General features: G+C 44.0%; 1 protein-coding gene and 1 long non-coding RNA gene across 2 annotated transcripts in view; one reads left to right on the top strand and one right to left on the bottom strand.

The window, feature by feature from the left end:
• Positions 1 to 7,532, top strand: part of ARB2A (ARB2 cotranscriptional regulator A) — a 465,105-nt gene extending 457,573 nt beyond the window's left edge. Inside the window, exon 11 of the mRNA XM_073233970.1 lies at positions 7,277 to 7,532. Coding sequence (XP_073090071.1) covers positions 7,277 to 7,395 — 119 coding nt within the window. The 3' untranslated portion in view covers positions 7,396 to 7,532. The remainder of the gene's footprint in view (positions 1 to 7,276) is intronic.
• Positions 27 to 14,044, bottom strand: LOC118971248 (uncharacterized). Its single transcript, XR_005059601.2, has 4 exons — positions 13,879 to 14,044; positions 9,910 to 10,048; positions 794 to 864; positions 27 to 559 (listed from the first exon to the last, which is right to left on the bottom strand). It is a non-coding gene; the product is annotated as an uncharacterized lncRNA (long non-coding RNA).
• Positions 14,045 to 19,216: the final 5,172 nt, after the last annotated feature.

Raw genomic sequence — 19,216 nt, forward strand, 5'->3', positions numbered from 1 at the left:
GAATTATTAAAATCCTGGAAAATGTTAAAGAACATACTAGATGCATGATTTAACTCTACTGCAAAAAGACGTAGGTATGAATTTCATTTAAGATCATATATATAATACAGTGCCTTTAATTTGAAGTGGTATGTTTGTAATGTATTAACAGTTTCTTCATCAGGCAATTCTCTTTGAGAAAAACAGGAAAAAATTAAGGAATAAAATTTTAAAATTGCGTAGTTTTGAAGTATTTTATTCTCTATATTGAGGAAGAATGAGAGGTCTTTAGGTCAGGCATCAGAAATTTCCTGAAATGTTTCTACTATTTCAAGAGAAAAAGAAACTAATTCTCCCAAGTTTTTAAAGTTGAATTACAAATGAAAAGCATTTTTTATCTCTTTTAGTCTAAAAACTTAAGCATCTGCTCATCAGGAACACTATCTACAATCACATCTCACCCTCTTACTGTCCTTTCTGAAATGTTCACCTAGCCATATTCCCTATGCACCATTCCACAAATTGCTGTTTGGACTGAAGAGCTTGTATTCCTTTAGGTGAAAATTCGTCAAAATTGAATCTGTAAAAACAAATAAATACAAGTTTAGCATTTTTATCAAACAAAAATGAGTGAGCAAATGAGTTAATGCTGCTGTGTGACTAAGCAGTAAAGACAAAAATAAAAGGTTGACACCTCCCCCACAAATTACTGTTTAAAGATTTATAGGTTAAGGACCTATGTGACTGTTAGATTAATTTGCATGTTATTTTTAAGGTAACTCTTGAAAGTAAGACAATATATGTATCTAATTACCTTATTTTTCTCTATTTGACCCTTGCGGGAACCTTTCTGTGAGCTTCAGATAGGACTCTCAGGTTTCTGCTCTGCTGGGGACACATAAAAATCTGTTCTTTACCACTGAATTCCACACATGAGAGGATTGACCCTATAGCTGAAAGGCCTAGGTTTTCTTTCTGTTTTACCATTTTCTTTTTTTTTCTACTCACTTAATTCCATTGTGTCTGAAAACCTATCTGTGACCCAGTTGATCTTCATGTACCTCTAAATAATTTTCCAAGGCTTCTTTTCTTTTCTTTTTTTTTAAATAATAATTTTAAATGGCTTTTTTCCAATAAATGTTCACACCTTCTCTGGGTACTTAGATAATCAAGAGTTATCAAGTGAAGAAATATTGATGGTTTGTTTGTGGTGGGGGGGTTTTTTGTTGTTATTTTCTTTTTTGTTTTTGTTTTGCCCTTGCTTTGCCTCAGTAAATTCCTTAATACCATCCACTGGAACAACTAGCTCTAAAAATAACCCTAGTGGAGAGTGTCACAATTTGGCTTTCATACAGTTTTGAAAGAAAACCATTAAAATTGCATTGATCTCACAAATATTGATCTAGTGCTTGATATCAACTATCAAATGAGATGCTGTCAGTTGCTGCTGAACATTGTGTCAGCTGCTTAAATTCTTGTCCTTTTCCTTCTTCATTGTCACATGGATTCCAGTTGCCAAGGCTAAGATTTTCAAGATCAACACAATAAAGATATTTTTTTCTTATTTTTCACAATTCTGGCTTGACCAAACATATGTGTGTGTGTACACATATATATATATACTTTTCTTTTTTTAATTTAATTTACACACGTATAAAAGCATACATGTATAAGGTTTTATTTCCCCATAAAAGTGTCATTTACCTACTAGGTAGGCTATATGTCTATTTAGTTCCTTATCCTAACTTTGAAATAATTTCTTCATCCTGCTTTCTTTCTGGTCCCCTTTTAAGACATGAAATTTGTTTCAAGAGAATGCAGTTCTTAGAGTTCCATTTTAGAACTTAGAATGAAATCTTAGCCATTTCAAATTTACACACACACACGCTACATAGGTAAATCTCTCCTTTTATTCTAACTGACAAAAATATAACTGCGGCATTTGGCCAGCATGGAGTTCAGAAAATTAAATGAAATGGGATCTATATATTTTTAATACTTTCTCAATAAACTCATGTAACAGGCAATTCATGCTGTGCTTTTATATCCTATCTAATCTGGAAATAGTTAAGTTCCTTTGGATATGTTTGAAATCTGAAATCACCGTTTTTCTTTCCACCTTCTTTACTTTGTACATCAAGAATTAATTATTACATTACTTTGAAATATGGAACATTTTAAGGAGGAAACCATCTTATGATGACTAGTTAACGCTGCTGTCTGACTAAACTGTATAGACTGAGTAGAGTAGAACGCTCTTAAAATACAGTTTAAATTGTGCAGTCACATGCATGTTTTCCACATTTGCGGGGAGGAAAAATTCCCAGCCGCACGAGCTGTCGGTTTCTCTTCCCCTTTTTACACCTGAGCTCCGTGTGGGCACAGAGAAAGGGCGCCGCCGTCTTCCCAGCACCATGGACAGCGGCCGGCTCGCCCCCACCCCCACCCCCCACCCGCTTCCCTCTCCCCGCCACCAGAACCCCGAGGTTCCGGCGCTCGCCTGATTCCGCTCTCCGACAACTCCCTCACCGTAGGAACCTGGCCCTTGAGATCCTAGAATCTGAGCCAAAGCCACAAAGAGTTTTAAAAGTATAGTCTGTGGGCGGAGAGTCGTGCTTACTCCATGTCCAGTGCTATCAGACTGCCTCAGAGTTGACACACCACTTAGCCTGCTTCCCGAACTTGGATCTATTTTATGATGAATGCAGCGCCCCTCTCAGTCATTTTTGTGGAAGAAGTCTTACACCCACAACTTTTATTTGGCCAACTTTTCACCACCACCCCGAAGGCAGCCAGATCTACTTGGCCCGGGTTTAAGAGATCCTCACTCTGAGCGCATTCTCTCTAGGCTGGTGATCTCAGTTGCGAGAGCCCTGTGCTTCAGGAGGTCCAGCCCCACCGGGCCCTTGGGCTCAGGGCTCTGCGGGTGACTGAAGCTGTCTGAACGGTCGGGAGCGCCCAGGTACTGGTTAATCACCGCCCCGAGGGAGGGAGCTGTGCAGCCAGGCGCCCAGCCGGAGGCGCGCTAAAAAGCCTGACAGCAACTTACTTGACAGCACTAAAAAGGGGCGCGTCTGTCTCAGTACCCACCACCACCTCTTCTCCCACTTGCAGACCTCAACTCCAAGCTCTGAATTTCGACTCGTCTCCGTTTAGGCTTTCTTTTTTACTGTCGCTTTAAGCAAAGTACAATAACGGAGGATTACTTCCATGTGGTATCTTTTTCATTGCATGATCCCCTTAGCAACACGTAAGTCACCATTTCTAAGACAAGACCAGGTTTTAAAGATTTCAAATTGCACCTTGCTTTACTGAAGCTCGCTTCACTTGTGGGGCTTTGAGTGAAATCTCTTCCCTCCCACAGGAACCCTATTCTAGTCATCTACCCTCTTGAACTGACTTTGAGGACAAAAATACTACATTTAGAGCAGGTGAGATGGCCAAAAACAAATTTCTATTAAGTGTCTATTGTACAAAAATAGTTTCAAACCAACTTAATACAAACTTTACCAGAAAAGACAAAGCGAAAAAGGGAGAGAACCCTGGTGTCTTAAATTAAAGGGTTTCTTTCCTATAAAGTAGCCTTGATAAACCAATTTCAAAATTGCTTTTGTATAGTAACATGAATTACAATACATTTCAGGGTAAGATTGTTCTGTATTTGTATTTGATAGAGTATTGCAAAGAAAATTTTCCATGAATTACTCACTCTATTTTTCTATTCCTTAAAACACACAAATATTTTATTAACTATTTCACAGATTCACTATTTGGGCTCTTTTTTCACACAGCACTGCTTACACAGTTTTGCCCCTTTTTAGTGTGCAAAGTCACTTCTGGGTCCTCCCCAAAGAGTTTTTCCTCGTGGTTTGGTCATTCTTGCAATCTCGAGTCGTTTTGCCCAGATTCTAAGACAAGTCCGTGCTCCTAAAGAAACTCAGGTCATTCCGGCAACTGTTTAAACTAGCGGCACGACCCTTCTACGAACCTGAGGACAACTCATATTGACGCAGTTTGGCAGCTGAAGGGTGTAGGGTAGCAAAGGGGACCTGTTGAATAGTGACTGGGAGACTCGCTTATTCTAGACTGGGATCCACCTTTCAACATCTGAACCCACAACTGAAATTTCTCCATAATGTTTGCATGTCTTTTTGGCTGGTATATTTTTCACGACCTCATTCCATGATCTGAGCTTCCATCTTGATAAACAAAATATTTCATTCTCACCTTCCAGAGGTTCAAGAGCAAGAAAAAAGGAACGAGATGTGGGGGGAAACAGGAGGTTTTCCTTTGTTGGTGCATGGAAATTGTAGAGATTTGGAAAGAAATAGATAGCACTTCCTGAATTCCTGGGTGTCTAGCATTTGTTTCCTCCATATGGGCTTTGGGGAATCTCTTTCCTTTACTGGTGATTATTTCCCTTATGACCTGGTGGTGGATGGGGTAGCAAATATCTCTGTTTGATTTGTCAGGAATTTCTTACTTTAAAAATATATGTATTCTTCTTTCCGAGACTTTTCTGAGTTATTCTCAGTATTTCAGGACCACTTTGCCAGAGAAAAATGTGAAGAAAAGAAGTACAAAAAAACTCAATAAGATAAATAAATACATCAAAACTGATACTGATTAGGTCCCCCTGAAAGAATCTTCTCTAACACTGTTTCCTCACCACCTGTATATTTATTGAAACTTTTAACCATTTTACAGCAGATAGCCACCACCAGCCCTGTTATCTAAGTTTTTCCTTTAATTCCAGCCTACTCCTCTATGGCATTGTTGCTGTTCTATCCATTTTTTCCCCTTCAAAGTCTTTTCAAATAAGTTTCCTTGTCTCTTGCCCATTTGTCAATGTCAAACATACTGCCTATTTAAAGAAAAGTGTGTATTTCATATGTTATAAAAGAACAGGCTTCTTTATTTCGTTTCTTGGAAATCAATAATCTGTTAAACACTTGCCAAGACCCCTTGGGGAGGGTAGAAGTATAAACAATAACTACCAAGCTTCAACATGACAATACTGGTTAAAATCTGCAGGATGATCATTCAAATTTGGGGAGGTACTAGGGAGCGACTTTGAACTCCGGTGATTTAAGTAGGAAGGTCATATGCCTGGCTGCATCTCTGCAACCTGCCCAGGAAGTTAGCTATCTTGGAGAGTTGGTAGTTAATTCTAAATTTTCTTATAAGACATCTGTAGCTAGGCTGGTCTTCAAATAATCGAGCTGGGAGATGGCTGGACGACCACAGGGAAGTTGCAAAAGACAGTTACCCCCATTAAAAGAAACACCATGATTTCAGTCTCTCCTGACATAATTAAAGGCTTTGGTAGCACTCCTTTATTTTTTCTCATGCTGTGAAATAAATCGCCCACTCCTCTGGCGAATGAAACTTTAACGGAACTTTAAAATAAATCTGACAGTTTAATTTTTGCTTTTTAAAGTTAGTATGTATGTGAGGAAATAGACAAAGCATTAGAAGAACTGAGTTACACATTCGCTATCTAGCAGTTGCACATTAGAGGAAAGAACATACCTAGTTTTCAACTTAGCCAACTTTTAAAACTATGTTTGTTCCCAGAAACTAATACTTGGTTGGATTCAATTTTCAGGAGATTCTCAACTAAGTTCTCCAGCAAGTTATAAAATACAGGAAATCTCTTGAGCAAACAGTGCTTGAGGGTCCAGTGATCCACTGGAAGCACATCTCACTCAAATTTGAATTTTCATGATCAACTTTCAACCCTGAGAAAACGAGAGCCATTTGCTTAACTTAATCTGGAACATATGTTTGCACCAGTAGCGGGTTTTTTGGTGTGTGGCTGGGGCTGATCAAGTTGTAAATTTTCTGCTTTAGGTTTTCAGCGCCTGCTAGTTTCAGCCTAACACCTAGAGAGAGACTTTGCGGGGTACTTCACCAAAGCAGCCAAACTTTGACAAAAGGTTTCCAAACCATCCAACTCGGAGTGTTACTGATTTTCCCAAAGGTGGAACAGTTCTATACAAATAAGTTCCTTAAATCTGAAAAGCAAGTAACAAGTTAAACTCTCTTTTGCTAAAGTGTTTGTAAAATGTCCATTGAAAGGTTGTTTTTTTGTTTTTGTTTTTTGTTTTTTGCCTTTCTCGCTGGCAACCTTTTCTTCAAGGGACACACATTGGTATGAAAGCAGCAGGTGCCGGCAAAGTGACATCTTCATTCGACAAAACAATATCCAAATCCTTTGGGCTCATCTTAATTTTTTCCATCAGAAACTTAGAACTATTGATTTTCTGTCTCTTTGTGCTTCAGCACAAAGGAGTTTCTAAAAAATGTTTTGAATATGTGAGAAGAATCACCCAATGATTAAAATAAATATACATTAGAATCCATAAATCATTCTTCATGTGAAACAAGCTCTGTGGTGGCTTTTATTACTAATATTAAAACACAACTCTTTTTGGACATGAATTTCAGTATTTGAGTTTAAACAAATTCTAATACTTTAAAAATCCATTAATGATATACTACAGTGATAAATGAAAGTAGTAAGTTCCCTAAGACCAGCTTAATTCATCCTGAAATGGTAGTGAATGGTAGTGGTGGGAGCAGGAGGTGGACTCTGGTGGTAAACCTCAAGGATTGTAAATAACCATCTGGACCTGCTGATTTATCTTCTTCCTGAAAACCTCAATCAGATTACTGGAGGAAAAGTTACTAAAGTGCTTTCTGAAATGCCTCAGAACGAGTAATTGAACCATAAATGTGCCCTAAATTCAGGTGCAAAGTTTCGCTAAATTTTATTATTACACAGATTAAGATGGGCAGCTCCCACCTGGATGCTACCTTAATCAAAAAGTGAACAAGGGTGACAAAAACAAGGATAATGATAACATTACCAGCCCTATGATAATCAAATGCCCACAACTAGTTGAGAACAACGGTGCTAAAAAGCCGCTTTAATACTGAAACGGAGGGTCCTGAGACACCGAGCGCCATCTAGCAAGCAAAGTTAGAATCAAAGTCAAGCACACAGCGCAGAGATCAGGGAATTGAAAAGCAAAAGGGGACTTGGAGATGCACTTGCTGCGACTGAACCACAGGCCCAGTCTCACCTGAGCCCAGCACTACCTGCAAGTTTCTGCTCTTCACCATACCAGCCAGTTCAAACAAACCAGACCTGTTCTGCCTCAAGCTAAGGCTAAAGGACAGCTCCTCACAGGGTTGCTTATTGTCTCTAATTAGAACAAGCGGCCGTTCGGTTCCCACCCCACATCACCCCCAAACCAGCCCAGTCTAACTAATTCTGCACCTTCTTTTCCAGATGGGGACAAAGAGCAGTGCCTGAAAGTCTCACCTTGGGCTGACATGTCTCCCAGAGCCTCAGCGCAGAGCAATACACATCGCTGGGAAAACCTAGCAGGATCTGAGAAGTCATTCTGAGTTTACAAGACTGCCCAGACGTCTCCTTACAGGCAAGCCAAGCTATCTCTGAGTGGCATAAGACGCAGATTTACTTAACATGCCACGGATGGTCATGGAAACCGAATGCTGCCTTCTAAATATAAATAGTATAACTTTATTCCTCTCCAGACAACCAGGTCTTTGATATTTCCTTTGACTGAAGAAAAGTCAAAGGTAGCTAGGATGCTGCCAAATAACCCGTTAGTTTGTAGCTTGCGGGGGAGGGAGGAGAATTTTTTAGGTTTGAGTGCTGTTACCTAACTATAAAGATTCTGTGCAACTGGTTCTAAAGCTTCTGAGATTGTGATATGAAGAAAGTAAAGAATAATCTGCTGGTTTCTGTATAGGCAAGAACCTCATATTTTTCTTTTAAACCAGTCGATCTGAATTCAAAAGACTAAGAGGGCTCACCTCAATATGTCTGCTTGCTAAAGTACCTCCGTTGACTCTTTCTGGAATTTCACTTCAAGACTTGGGGGGAAAATCCAGCGTACATACATCTAGCCTTAAACTACTCCTAATTTCCTGCTATTGAATATTGCCTTTGTGATGACTCATCGGTTCACATTGCCCTTAGAATACAGGGCCAGAGCTCAGGTTTTCCATTGTTCTGTCCCCTACCCCCCACCCACCCACACAGTTTTTCCTAGTGAAGAGTTTTCAGAAAAAAAAAGAAAAGAAAAAACAACCAACCAAACAAAAAATCCTTAAATAATAAATATTAAAATACTCCAGTTGAGTTTTAAATGCTACTTCAATCATCTCAGGTCTGTTTCCCATTGAAAATGGCATAATATAGTATACGAAATAACAGTTCTCTATTTTTCTACTATGCTATTTACTGCGCAAAACTACCACTACGAGAATAAAGAAAGCATTAGATAAGTATATGCTCAACATGCTCATTAAAATATTTCTACAGGTTATAGTACTTACAGGAAAAAATCCCACTAAAGTCATAACCCATCCAACAAACCTAAGCCAACAGAGAGGATGTCAGAGCTTAATCGACAGTTTACACTACATCTAAAACATTGCTATGAAACTTCCTTGTCTTCTTATGCCTGAAAACGTGTAAAGATCTGAGGTTGGAAATTAGATACAATCCATACTGTCTCTTTTTCCCCTCTTCCTTTCTGAAGTTCAGAGAACTTGCCAGGCCAGTCCTGCCTCAGATCACAATAAAAATTTAACTTTTTTTTTTGGTGTCTCATTAAATAGCACATTTCTCCCATCAAGGTCTTCTTAAACACAGAACCTTCGACTAGACAGGGTACCCAGCTGTTTAATTTAACATTGATTTATTGCTTTTAAAAGTAAATTTACACACATGCCAGCAGCGCTCTGTTTTGTTTCCCCAGACTCTGAGATTTATTTTCTACTTAGCGCTTGTCTGACAAAACAATGTCCTTTAACTTTATTACACATCGATGAGGAAATCTGTCTTATTTTTGCTTGGATTTATTGCTGTGTTGCTTGTGGGGACTTTTGTGATCCAGAAAGGCTGGGGTCCAAAAATAAATAGAAAATGAAACAGAGTCGATCACAAAATAATAGTCAAAACCCAGAATATGGCCCAGCATATACCAACCTGCTGGGGAGTAGGGTGGGGCAGAAGATGAAGCTCCCTTAGTGAGCATAGTTACTCAGGAAGAAAAAAAATTTTACTTTGATGGGCAGGTAATATTTGAAAGTGAAGTAGCCAAATCTGAGTTCTGTAAGATCTCCAAGGTCTTGTTTAAAATACATTTGAAATTGTAAGGCGGGAGGCGCATCTACATGACTCCCCACCCCGTGGCTACCTTACCTCCATGCAGAATTCCCAATTATCACATGTTCATGATGACTGAGCCCAAGGGAATTACGATGGACTTTGAAGCAGTTTTTACGGTACACTTCATCTACATTTGGGTTTTCTTTAGTTCTCATTAAAAGGGCCACTTTCTTCTTTTCACTGATATACTGTCTTTGTGTCCTTCATTTCACACTCTTTAAAAAAGTTCTCTCATCAGATCAAGTGCAAAAAGGAGGGATGACATAATAACCATCATAATCATGATAATAACAACAAACAACTGAGTACTGCGGGTTTAAATCTTTTAAAAAGATTTTCTTCTCTATAAGGCATGGTCCTTCAACAGCAACAAGCAGCTGGGATTGAGAATGGAAATAATAAAAGTGTTTCTAAGATTAAGTTATAAATACAGGCAGGCTTTTAAAAATGTGTGTGTGTGTGTGTGTGTGTGTGTGTGTGTGTGTGTGTGTGTGTGAGTTTTCTTCTCCCAACCTGATTTCTAACACAGGCATCTAGTAATCACCTTAGACGTGTTCAAATAAAGACATTATCTCTTTACTAGTAAAAAGTAAAGATGTGCCAGGTTTTGTTACTGGGATATGGGAGAACTTTGAAAACACTCCCTTTCTCTCCCTCACAAGTACAGCATCTTTAACTGCAGACCCCTGTCTGAGGGCGTCACTCGTCTGCTGACTTACCCTCTGTGGCCAGTCGGTGCACAAACACATGTTCAAGCGTTTCAGCAATTTTTACCAACCCAAGAAGATTTTTTTAAAGCTAATGGACCGTTCTTTCTCCTGAAACACTCCAAGACACGTTTACACAGGCACTTCCTACCTAAAAAAAGGGAAGGAAAGAAAAGGGAAAAAAAAGAAAGATCTCTGTCTTTAAAGGGGGAGGATGGAAAGTAACTGCGGAACCCTGAAAATTCTCCCATTCATACCAGGATTTTTTTTTTTTTTTTACTCCTTTCTGCCCTTTGAAAAGGAGTCCTGTCACTCAGAAAGGAGCTGTTTCTTCCCCCTCCTCCCCCTCCACCCACAGGCCGCCCCCCACCCAGCCTCGCAGCCTGGCCCCGGCCCACCCCGCGACCCTCCCCGCACACACAATTTCTTCCAAGTGCTTTTCAAGTAAGAGCTGGAAAGGGGAGAGGTGCCACTTCTCCAACGTGGAGTCAGACAAATACTTCTCTGCCCGGCGGTGCGGCCCGGCGCGGCAGTCCCCGGGCGGCCGCGCTTCTCTTGCGGAGACGCCACCTTGCACGCCGGGCTGGCCACCTCTCCCCGCGGCGGGCCCGCGACGCGTCCCGCGCGCGCCCCGAGCCCTGGGAGCCCTCTGTTGAGCCCCTGGGGGCCCACGCACGGCCGCTCGGCGGGCGCACTGCTGCGGGAGGGCGCTCAGGGAGCGCTGCGGGGCTAGCCCGCTTGGCCCAGCTCAGAGCACCGCCCGAACGCCTTGGGCGGAAAGCCCCAGTATTCGCAAATCCAGATACCCAGCGCTTTGGGGGAAGCAGACCTGGGCCACCCCCAGTGTCTCACACCGAAGGCTCGGAGGGGGGTGAGGGGCCCAGGGAGGGTACGCCTCCGTACAGGGGTGTAACCATAGGGCTTACTTCCCTCCGCCTTTCCATTCCGCCTCACCAGTTTCTGATCTTTTTTTTCTCTCCTCTTACCCTCTGCCACGCTCAGAGGCTCGGTGGGTGGGAGTGGGAGTGTGTCTAAATGTATGTGTGTGTAGCATGTGTGCAGTTAGGTGGGAATTTAATAAGAATATGTCCTACACTTCTTAACTTCCCAGGATGGAGGAGTGCTCTCGAGTAAACGCACTGGTGGGAGAGTTTAAGCGACTTATTTGGGAGGAAATAGGGGGTCAGATTTGGTCTAAGTGGAACATCTGCAAAACATTCAAGCAGCTTATTCAACAAAGAATCTAGCCATTTATTGTAGAAATAATAAAAAGCCACTAATGATTATGGTTCCCACCCCTTCCCCCAAAAGGCCAAATCCTAATGAAATAATTCAAAGGTAGGCCTCATTTCCTAATAGTGGAATTAAACAACAACAAAAAAAGAGCCCAACTAAACTTTCCAGCTCTGCCTTCTTAAGGGCCTGGGAACCTTGCTGAGAAATTAGGTAAATAAAGGCGAGTTGGAATTTCTGTTGAGCTCAGGCTGCAGTGCCCTGACTTGAGCATAGTTCTGCCTTGATACACAAATAAAGTACAGTAAATTCCTCTTTAAATAATAAAATTTGGAAGACTCTTCAGGATTCAAAGATGTCTGGGGTTAAGTAGCTTTTAAACCGTCAGTTTTTAAATGGCTTGTGCAATGAATAGCTACCTTTAAATCCTAAAACCATTATAAATATGCTATACATCTGGGTGCCAGTTTATCTCTCCATATTTCTTTTTAAAATGAGGAAAGCATTCATAAAAAGCTACTTGGCACACTTTATTTTAGGAAAGCAGATGTTAATTTTTTCACGTATCATTTTATGACCAAGTACATGTGTAACGTTGGAAAGCATCCAGAACGCCTTTATTATTTGCTAAATGACTGTTAGTTGAGGCATATTATTCTCAGCCTAACCATGGTATATAGGTTGTATCAATAAAGTAAACATCTGTGATTTTTTCACCAGGGGAAGGGAGTATAAAGGGTTACTATAAACGAGGGAAAAAAAGAGAGTTTGGGGCGAAGAACACACCTGCGCTGTAGCAAATACGGTATTTATATTGTTCTGCGCAAAATAAAGTCCCTTAGTCGGGCACTCGGGGATATTTACGTGGCGGGAGATAAAGTTGAAAGCCTTTCCCAGCGTGCCAAATGGGATTCTCCCTGCGGCCTTCTGCGTAGCAAGATAACAGGTACTGAGCACTCTGGCGGCGTCCGGCCTGCGCTCGCCGCAGCCCCCTCCCCCGCACGCCAGCCCCAGGCCCAGCCTGAGTTGAGCCAGGCGCTCAGGCTCTAGGAATTCCCAGGCACCGCGGAAATTTCAGCGGGGTTCCCAGTTTAGAAACGCGCTCAGGAAGCGTCCTCATTTGCCCTGCGTCGCTCGAGGATGCCGGCGCCCAGGATAAGCCAGTGGCGTGATAATGAATGGAATACAATATTTATGGTCCGATGTATTGACTCTGAAGCAAGCGCGCCGTGCAGACAGTCCGTGGGGGTCTGACAAACAGGGGGTGAGTGAACAAACGTAATGACCGGACTATTTATGTCTATCCGATTTACTCACTTAAACCCGAGGTATGTAACATCATGATAAATATTAATATCCACCCAGACAGCCCCGCCGTCCTCCTAAGCTCTCCCTTCCCGAGCGCTGCCCTTTACAAAAAGGCCAGAGAGGAGGTTTTTAACATAAAATGCTGCAAATATGAAAAATAGGTCACCAATAAAATTGGTCTCAGCATGGAGCGTAATTGCAACAAAGTGCCGCCGAGTAAAATCGAGGAGTGAGCTGGCTGAGGCGGCACAGTCGCGAACCATCTGGTGTGTATTAAAAGTGGTGCTGTAAATATTGCTGAGAGCTAATGCATTATCGGTTTCTATAAGTGCACAGGGCCTGTAAGCTTTCCATATGTTAGAATATGTAGATCGGATGAGAGTAGAGAAAGGTGTCCTATCAATCACAGTCTTCTCCTGCATTGTTTTGCCCACTCTGTGGAATTTTAGCCAAAAAGTGTAGGATATTTTTTCTCATTCTCTCCTCCCCATCCCCTCCCTTTCCTTCTTCTCTCTGCTCGCTCTTTCTCTTTTTCATTAGCTCTTTCTCCCAGCTCCCTCCTTCCATCTCCTCCTCTCTCCCTTCTCTCCAAGGGGATAGGATAGGCAATATTGACGTCATTTCACATCAGTAAAAGAGAGTAACTGTTTCAGAGAGAGGGAGAAAAAATTCATCTGTTTTTCATCAGTGCTAAAGTTTTGCCTTTTTAATAGAAATGAGCTGCCCAGCCTGAGTACTCCTTCTGTTTTGAAGCTTTAGGAGGATGGTCTGAAAGAGACTGGGAGGTGTTCTTCATCCTACTGCAAGAACCAGTTCAAATGGGTGAAACTAATTAAAATAAGGCATAAAGATGATGTCTTCTAGGGAAGATATCACATCCATACCTACTGCACAACTTTTGCCAAGGAGGGTGGAGGGCTTCTGACTCTGACACTTCTGCTTTGAGTCCTGGAACTTCTTCCCCTCTTTCCAGTTCCTCTCTTCATAATTCCACCCCCCCCCCCCACCCGGTATACCAACATCACCCCAGACAGCACAGCTAATAATTTTCCTGCTGTCACATTACTTTTCTAGGGAAATCAGTTAGTTTCCTCCTGTTCTTGATGATACCCCACATTTAAGAGTTTAATATAATTACCTCCTCATCTCCTCTGAGTCCTTCCCTTACACCCACCCCCATATTCCTCAGCTACAAGTTTTTACAAAAATCCAGGGCTAGGAAATTTCCCTACATTGTTACACAGAGATCATTTTCTCTTCCCCAAAGTTGTCCTCCTCTCTTTCATGCTCCTTGCTCCATGTCATCCTCCCCTTCCCTTCCTTTCCTCCCCATTTCTCCCTCCTGGGCACCAACAGTACAAACCTCCAGCATCTCCAGTGTGGATAAACCTGCTGGTCATGACAACTTAACTTCATTCAGCAAATAAATAAAACTCTTACTTTTTTTTGGCTGCCGGCTGCATTCCCCCTCTGGCCGTTGCCTCCTTTAATTACAGAAGCTATATTTCTTCCCTGGGAGACATTCAAGGGGATTTTTAGTTGGAAACTTGTTTCTGCTGAGTTATTTGGGAGCCAGGACCAGTGAGTGAGTGGCCCATACCCAGAGGCTTTGAGTGAAGTGCAGATTGAGACATATCCAGTTCCCTCTAAAAGGATCATTTCATGTGGGAGGTTGGACACAAAGTTTGCACTCGTGACTGGCATTCCAGTGAGAGACATGCATATTTTAAAACAACAAAGCAAGCTAGAAAGAAAGCTTAGGGGAGGGGGGAAACTTGGAAAGAAGTTACTAAGTGACAAACATCTGTCAACACGGATAATTTGCACACTTCAGTGTAAAACTATCTGCCTTGTTTGATGGAGTTCAAGACATAGAATCTAAGAAAGCAAAGTGGATACATGTTTATTCCTGTGAGATATGGTTAAAAGACACTTTTCCCAAAATAGGTGTAAGTTGATTAAAACTGCATGTTTCTCAGAATAGTGGAGGCCTCTAAAATTGTTTGTTTCTGATAGTTTTAACACATAATTTGATCCTATTTAATTTTGAAAGGTATACTTTATTTAAACTACAGAGAGTGACAAAGTAATAAGCACGATATTTATTCTAGATAATAAAATGAATTTCATCATCATAAAATCAAGCAGAGGAAAGAGAAACAAAAAGCTCAAACAACCCTTGTTGCTATGTTCTAGGAATCTTAAAGTAAAAGTACCAGCTTTACATGTGTATGTGAGCCAAACATATAAACATCTACCTCTCTGCATGTCAACAAGAAGAAATGGCAAAATATTTTTAGAGTATTTTCTCTCTCATTTAAGCTTGGAGTTTCAACAAGCATATTACAATTTGAGAGAGAAAAGCAGAAAAGTTCCTACTTAGGAGGGAAGTTTTTAAAAGCAGAGTAAAAGATCAGGCAAGATCCTGGAACCTCTTTTTTTATACCCTGATTCTCCATCAACCACATGGAAGTTCAGACTCCAGCTTTCACTGAGAAATCTTTTTCTCCTCCGGATCTGAAGACAAAAGGAGAGGAGGCCTGGTGGTGAGCGGGATATCTCTGTTAGTTGTCAGCGCAGGTCCATGGGTTAGGAATGCTAATGAGCCTCTTGGCCAGCTGAAGACTTGGTTCTCTCTCACACCCTGACGCTCACACACACTCGGGCTCCTGCGTGTGGACTGACAAGCACGCAGACAGAGCCTCCTGCACGACCCTGTCTCTCTCCTTTTTCCTCTGAGCCCAGAGATCGATCGCTGACCTCACGGTTGGGCCAACGCTTTATTTATCTGGCTGCGCAATGATATTATCAGCCTTAAACGTTATATACAGCAAATGTCTTACTAAATCAACACAATAGGGTAGCTTGCAGAGACCAGCCTGGTCTGTCTTAAAGAAATGCCTCGCTCGCTCACTCTTTCTCCCTTTCCCCTCCCATACAGACACCCCTCTCCTTTCCATCTTTACAACTAGGGGTATTTTATACACTGGTCTTGGGGATCTGATCCCTTGCTTTCAGCTCTATTGGAAAAGGCCCCAGCAGACTAGGAGAGGATAGACACCATTATCCACCCATCACTGTGAGCTCCATCAGGGATTCCCTCCTCAACCTGATCCAACTGCCTAGACCCATTCTATCCACATGATTCAGAATTCTCAAAATTGGGGTAGAAGAGAAGGCGAGGGGTGGAGAATCGAGTGTGCAACCTTGCACCGTGTTAATTGTTTTCTTTCCTCTCAATTACATTCATAAACCTATTTTCTGCATTGCATGTTATTTCTTTGTGCCTCAAAATTGAAACCACGTGCAGCCTTCTCCCCTCCACACACACAATAATTGCGCTGCCCCCTCCCCCAACCCACCACACAACTATTTACATCTTGGTTACTCACTCCGCGCTCCGGCCCGGGAGAAGAAATTAGCCCCATGGAACTAGGTGAGGCTTTGTGAAAGCATCTCTCAAATCCGTATCTTGGGCCCTCATCTCAGAGAGGGGCTCCTGGACTCCCCGGCCGGGCTTCCCGCTAACCCCTCCTCGCACAGGTGGTTGCGTCTTACTCTGGGAGTGCTATCAGGGAGGACATCCAGGGAGAAAGGCAATTCCGCAGGGTCCGGCCAGGCCCACCCACTGCCCGCCCCGCACCCTGGCCGCTCAGCCAGCTAGGGTCAGCGGGGGGTGGCGAGCGTACCTCTACGGCTCCCTGGGCCACGCGCCCTAGGCGCGGCAGACACCGCTCAGGGAACTGCCGCTCCCCAGGGAGCATTTCAAGCCCAGGCAAAGATGTCCCACCATAAATAAATAAATAAACTACGAAGGAGGAGTGGGGAGGGAGAGCTGGAAAATGGATTCGCTGACATGGAGAGATAATAAATGAGAGGCGCTTTCAGATAGATATCTCAGACGTGAAATTGCGCCCAGCTGGTTGTGTAAGCAAACAAATAGTTTCATGTTAGGAACTCTCAACTTGTGGCTTGATGAATAGAACACGACAGAGGTAAATGGGTCTTTAACTCATTTAGGAATACAACTCTTTGGCTTTCCAAGTAAAAGGCCCAGTGCCGCCACGGATCCAGAGCAGGCCCTCTAACAAGAGTTTTATTATTTCCCGCCTGTGTCTCCCTGCACACCCTCCTCACGCTCCTTCATGTTTTCCCATTTGCAGAGACATTCAGGTGATTTGTTCTGAGGAATCGAGGGCCTGATGGGAGGTGATCTGCCGCTGTAGGAAATGTAAGGGCTGACTGTGAGTGGCGGGGGAGAAGAAGGAATTTTTAAAAATAAACTTTGCACACTCCAAGCAGACGAGCTCAGGTGGGCTCGAATCAAGGGGCTCCAGGTGGTTACTGCCCGTGAGCGCAAAACTGGGTGGTGGAGGCCTCTGGGAGCGGACCAAGACCCTTTGCGGCTGCCAGTGAACCGCGAGCCTGAACTAACGCGAGGCATACAGCCCCAAAGTCCAAGGTGGTTCTGGTGGCCGGATCGACGCCCATCCCTGGCTTTCCCCAGGCCTGATCTCAGGTGGGGATGTGGGTGGGTAGGGGCAAAGGTCACATTGTAATTCCCTTGACACTGCTTGTCCCTCAGTGGTGGATGAGGCTCAGTCTCATTCCCTAGAGATTCCTGGAGGAGAGAGCACGGCGCGGGATGGCCTTTTTGATGTTTTCAGCAAAGCTGTGGCTAAAATAGTTAAAACCTACTTCAAAGCCCCCGAAGTTCTCAGTCGCCCAGTAAGTGTTGGGTTAGAAAAGGGAACGTTCGACTTCCCTGTCACAAGTAATTTTGAGAGAGAAGTCACCTTGTGTGGGCCTCCTTCCAGCTGCTAAGACACATTTCCTCTGGCTGTGGGGAACACGTCTGTTCTGCTCACCCAGTTAGCCCAGCCCTACTCTCCCACTCTCTTTACTCCTTCGGACTGCGATGGCCAGGCAGGCCAAGGCAGGGCTACCGCCCAGACAACGGTAGAGCCTACGACTGCCTGAGGCTTTTTACCGGGGTTCCACGGCTCCCTCTGGCGCTTGGCTCGAAGGCAGATTCACTGCTCAGGGGCCTTCCGGTGGCCACCCAGGCAGAAGAAATTCCCACCTGCTTCATGTCACCTTCTGCCCAGTAGCTCCCAGGTTCTGAAGACGACAGGATACGGGGCTGGGGCAGCCCGCCCACTACTGGCGTTGCCTTCTGCTCTGTGAGGAGAGCCCGGGCCACTCTGCCCTTAGCCTTCAGGCTGCGGTCACTGGTCAGCCCAGCCAGGGAGCGTTTAGATCGCTGGCAACAGAGATGACACTTCCAGGTTGTGTGAAGGCTTGGTGCCTGGTTTGGGTGCTGTGGTCTCCGCTGCTAACTAAACCTCGCCTGAGAATAGATGCATGGTCCCCAGCTGAGTGCCCTGAGAGTAGAGAGTAGAGAGCCGGGCGACCACAGGGTCCCCGAGGCCCTGAGAAGTCCTGTCTGTCTGGTTGAGACACACAGAGACCTCAGAAGTTGGCTGTCTCACTGTGTGTAATGTAGGCGGGGACTACCGCAGCCACCAAGGAGATGACAGAGGAGAAACCCATTGTCTGCCACCCGGTCCTTCCCAGCACAGAGCAGAGCCACCTCTTGCTCCTCCCTTCTGTTCAGCCCCAGAGCTTCCTGGTTTCTAGACCTAGCCTGTGACGCTATAGCAAGGCCTACTCTTTTTCCTACGGCTGTGTTGATTACCCCAGGCTTGGGCCCAGGCTTAGAAGGGTTACCTGTGTTCCCCAGGCCACAGGCAATGCTTCTGGCCCTCTTGGGCAAGAGCCAAGTTGCCACTGTCACCTCTGCATCCTGAAGCAAGAGTCTTGAACATCTTGGGCCTCTGCTTCTGGGCCAGTTCCCACACTGGGCACCTTGTGCTTGGACCTCCGTATTGAAATTAATTGAAAAATACGTTTCAGACTTAGAAAAATGTTTTTCTGTTTTCATCAGAGGGATGACACTGTAATGAATATATTTACATCTCATTTCAAGAAAGGCAGGAAAGATGGGTGAACACTTGCAGGCAGCTCTGCTCCCCTCCCTCTTCATTCCCAGACTGTAGCCCACCTCACCCCATCCCCACACTCCATGATTGGACAGTCAGGGTGGGCTCTCTGAGACTTATGGAGGTGGCCAGGGCTTCCCACTCCCCTCCTGCCTTGAGTGCCCAGCCTAAAGATGAGTCAGCCTAGGTTCAAAGACACTGTCCCTGGGCGTGGGGCAAAGGATGAGGCCCAGAGAAGAGAGGGACATGTGGCAGGGCAGGAGGGCCCTGGGCCCAAAGGGCTCCAATCACACACACCATGCTTGCTGGCCTGCTGGGTCACAGGTGGGTTCCTAGGTAGGCCTGGGATTCTCCACAGAGAACGTGGCACTGCCCTGGCTGTGCTGTACCCAGAATATTAAAACCTCAGGAGGGTTGGAGCTTGTTAATGAATTTTAAGGGGGGCAGAGCAGGAGGTAGGCTGAAAACTTCTAGACAGCGAACTTGGCCAGTGACTTCTGAAAGTGAAGTTCCTGTCTCAGCCGATCCTGGGTCTGTTTGGGGCTGGAGAGGGAGAGGAGGTGAGGGGTGTTATTTTAAAATAACACTTTACTAATACATTAAGAAAAAGCTCTCTTGGCAGTATGTGTCTTGCAGCACTGACTAGGATCCTATAAAACGCATGCTCTGAAAGCTGTTACAGAGAGCAGGTCCCCGATGCACACCCAAGGAGAAGCCTCAGCAGGTGGTTCTGCCCTGAAAGTGCCACTAGGGCCCAAATTCTGCAGAAGGGTCCC

Source organism: Manis javanica, chromosome 1 (genome assembly GCF_040802235.1).
Source record: "Manis javanica isolate MJ-LG chromosome 1, MJ_LKY, whole genome shotgun sequence".
Classification (NCBI taxonomy): Eukaryota; Metazoa; Chordata; class Mammalia; order Pholidota; family Manidae; genus Manis; species Manis javanica.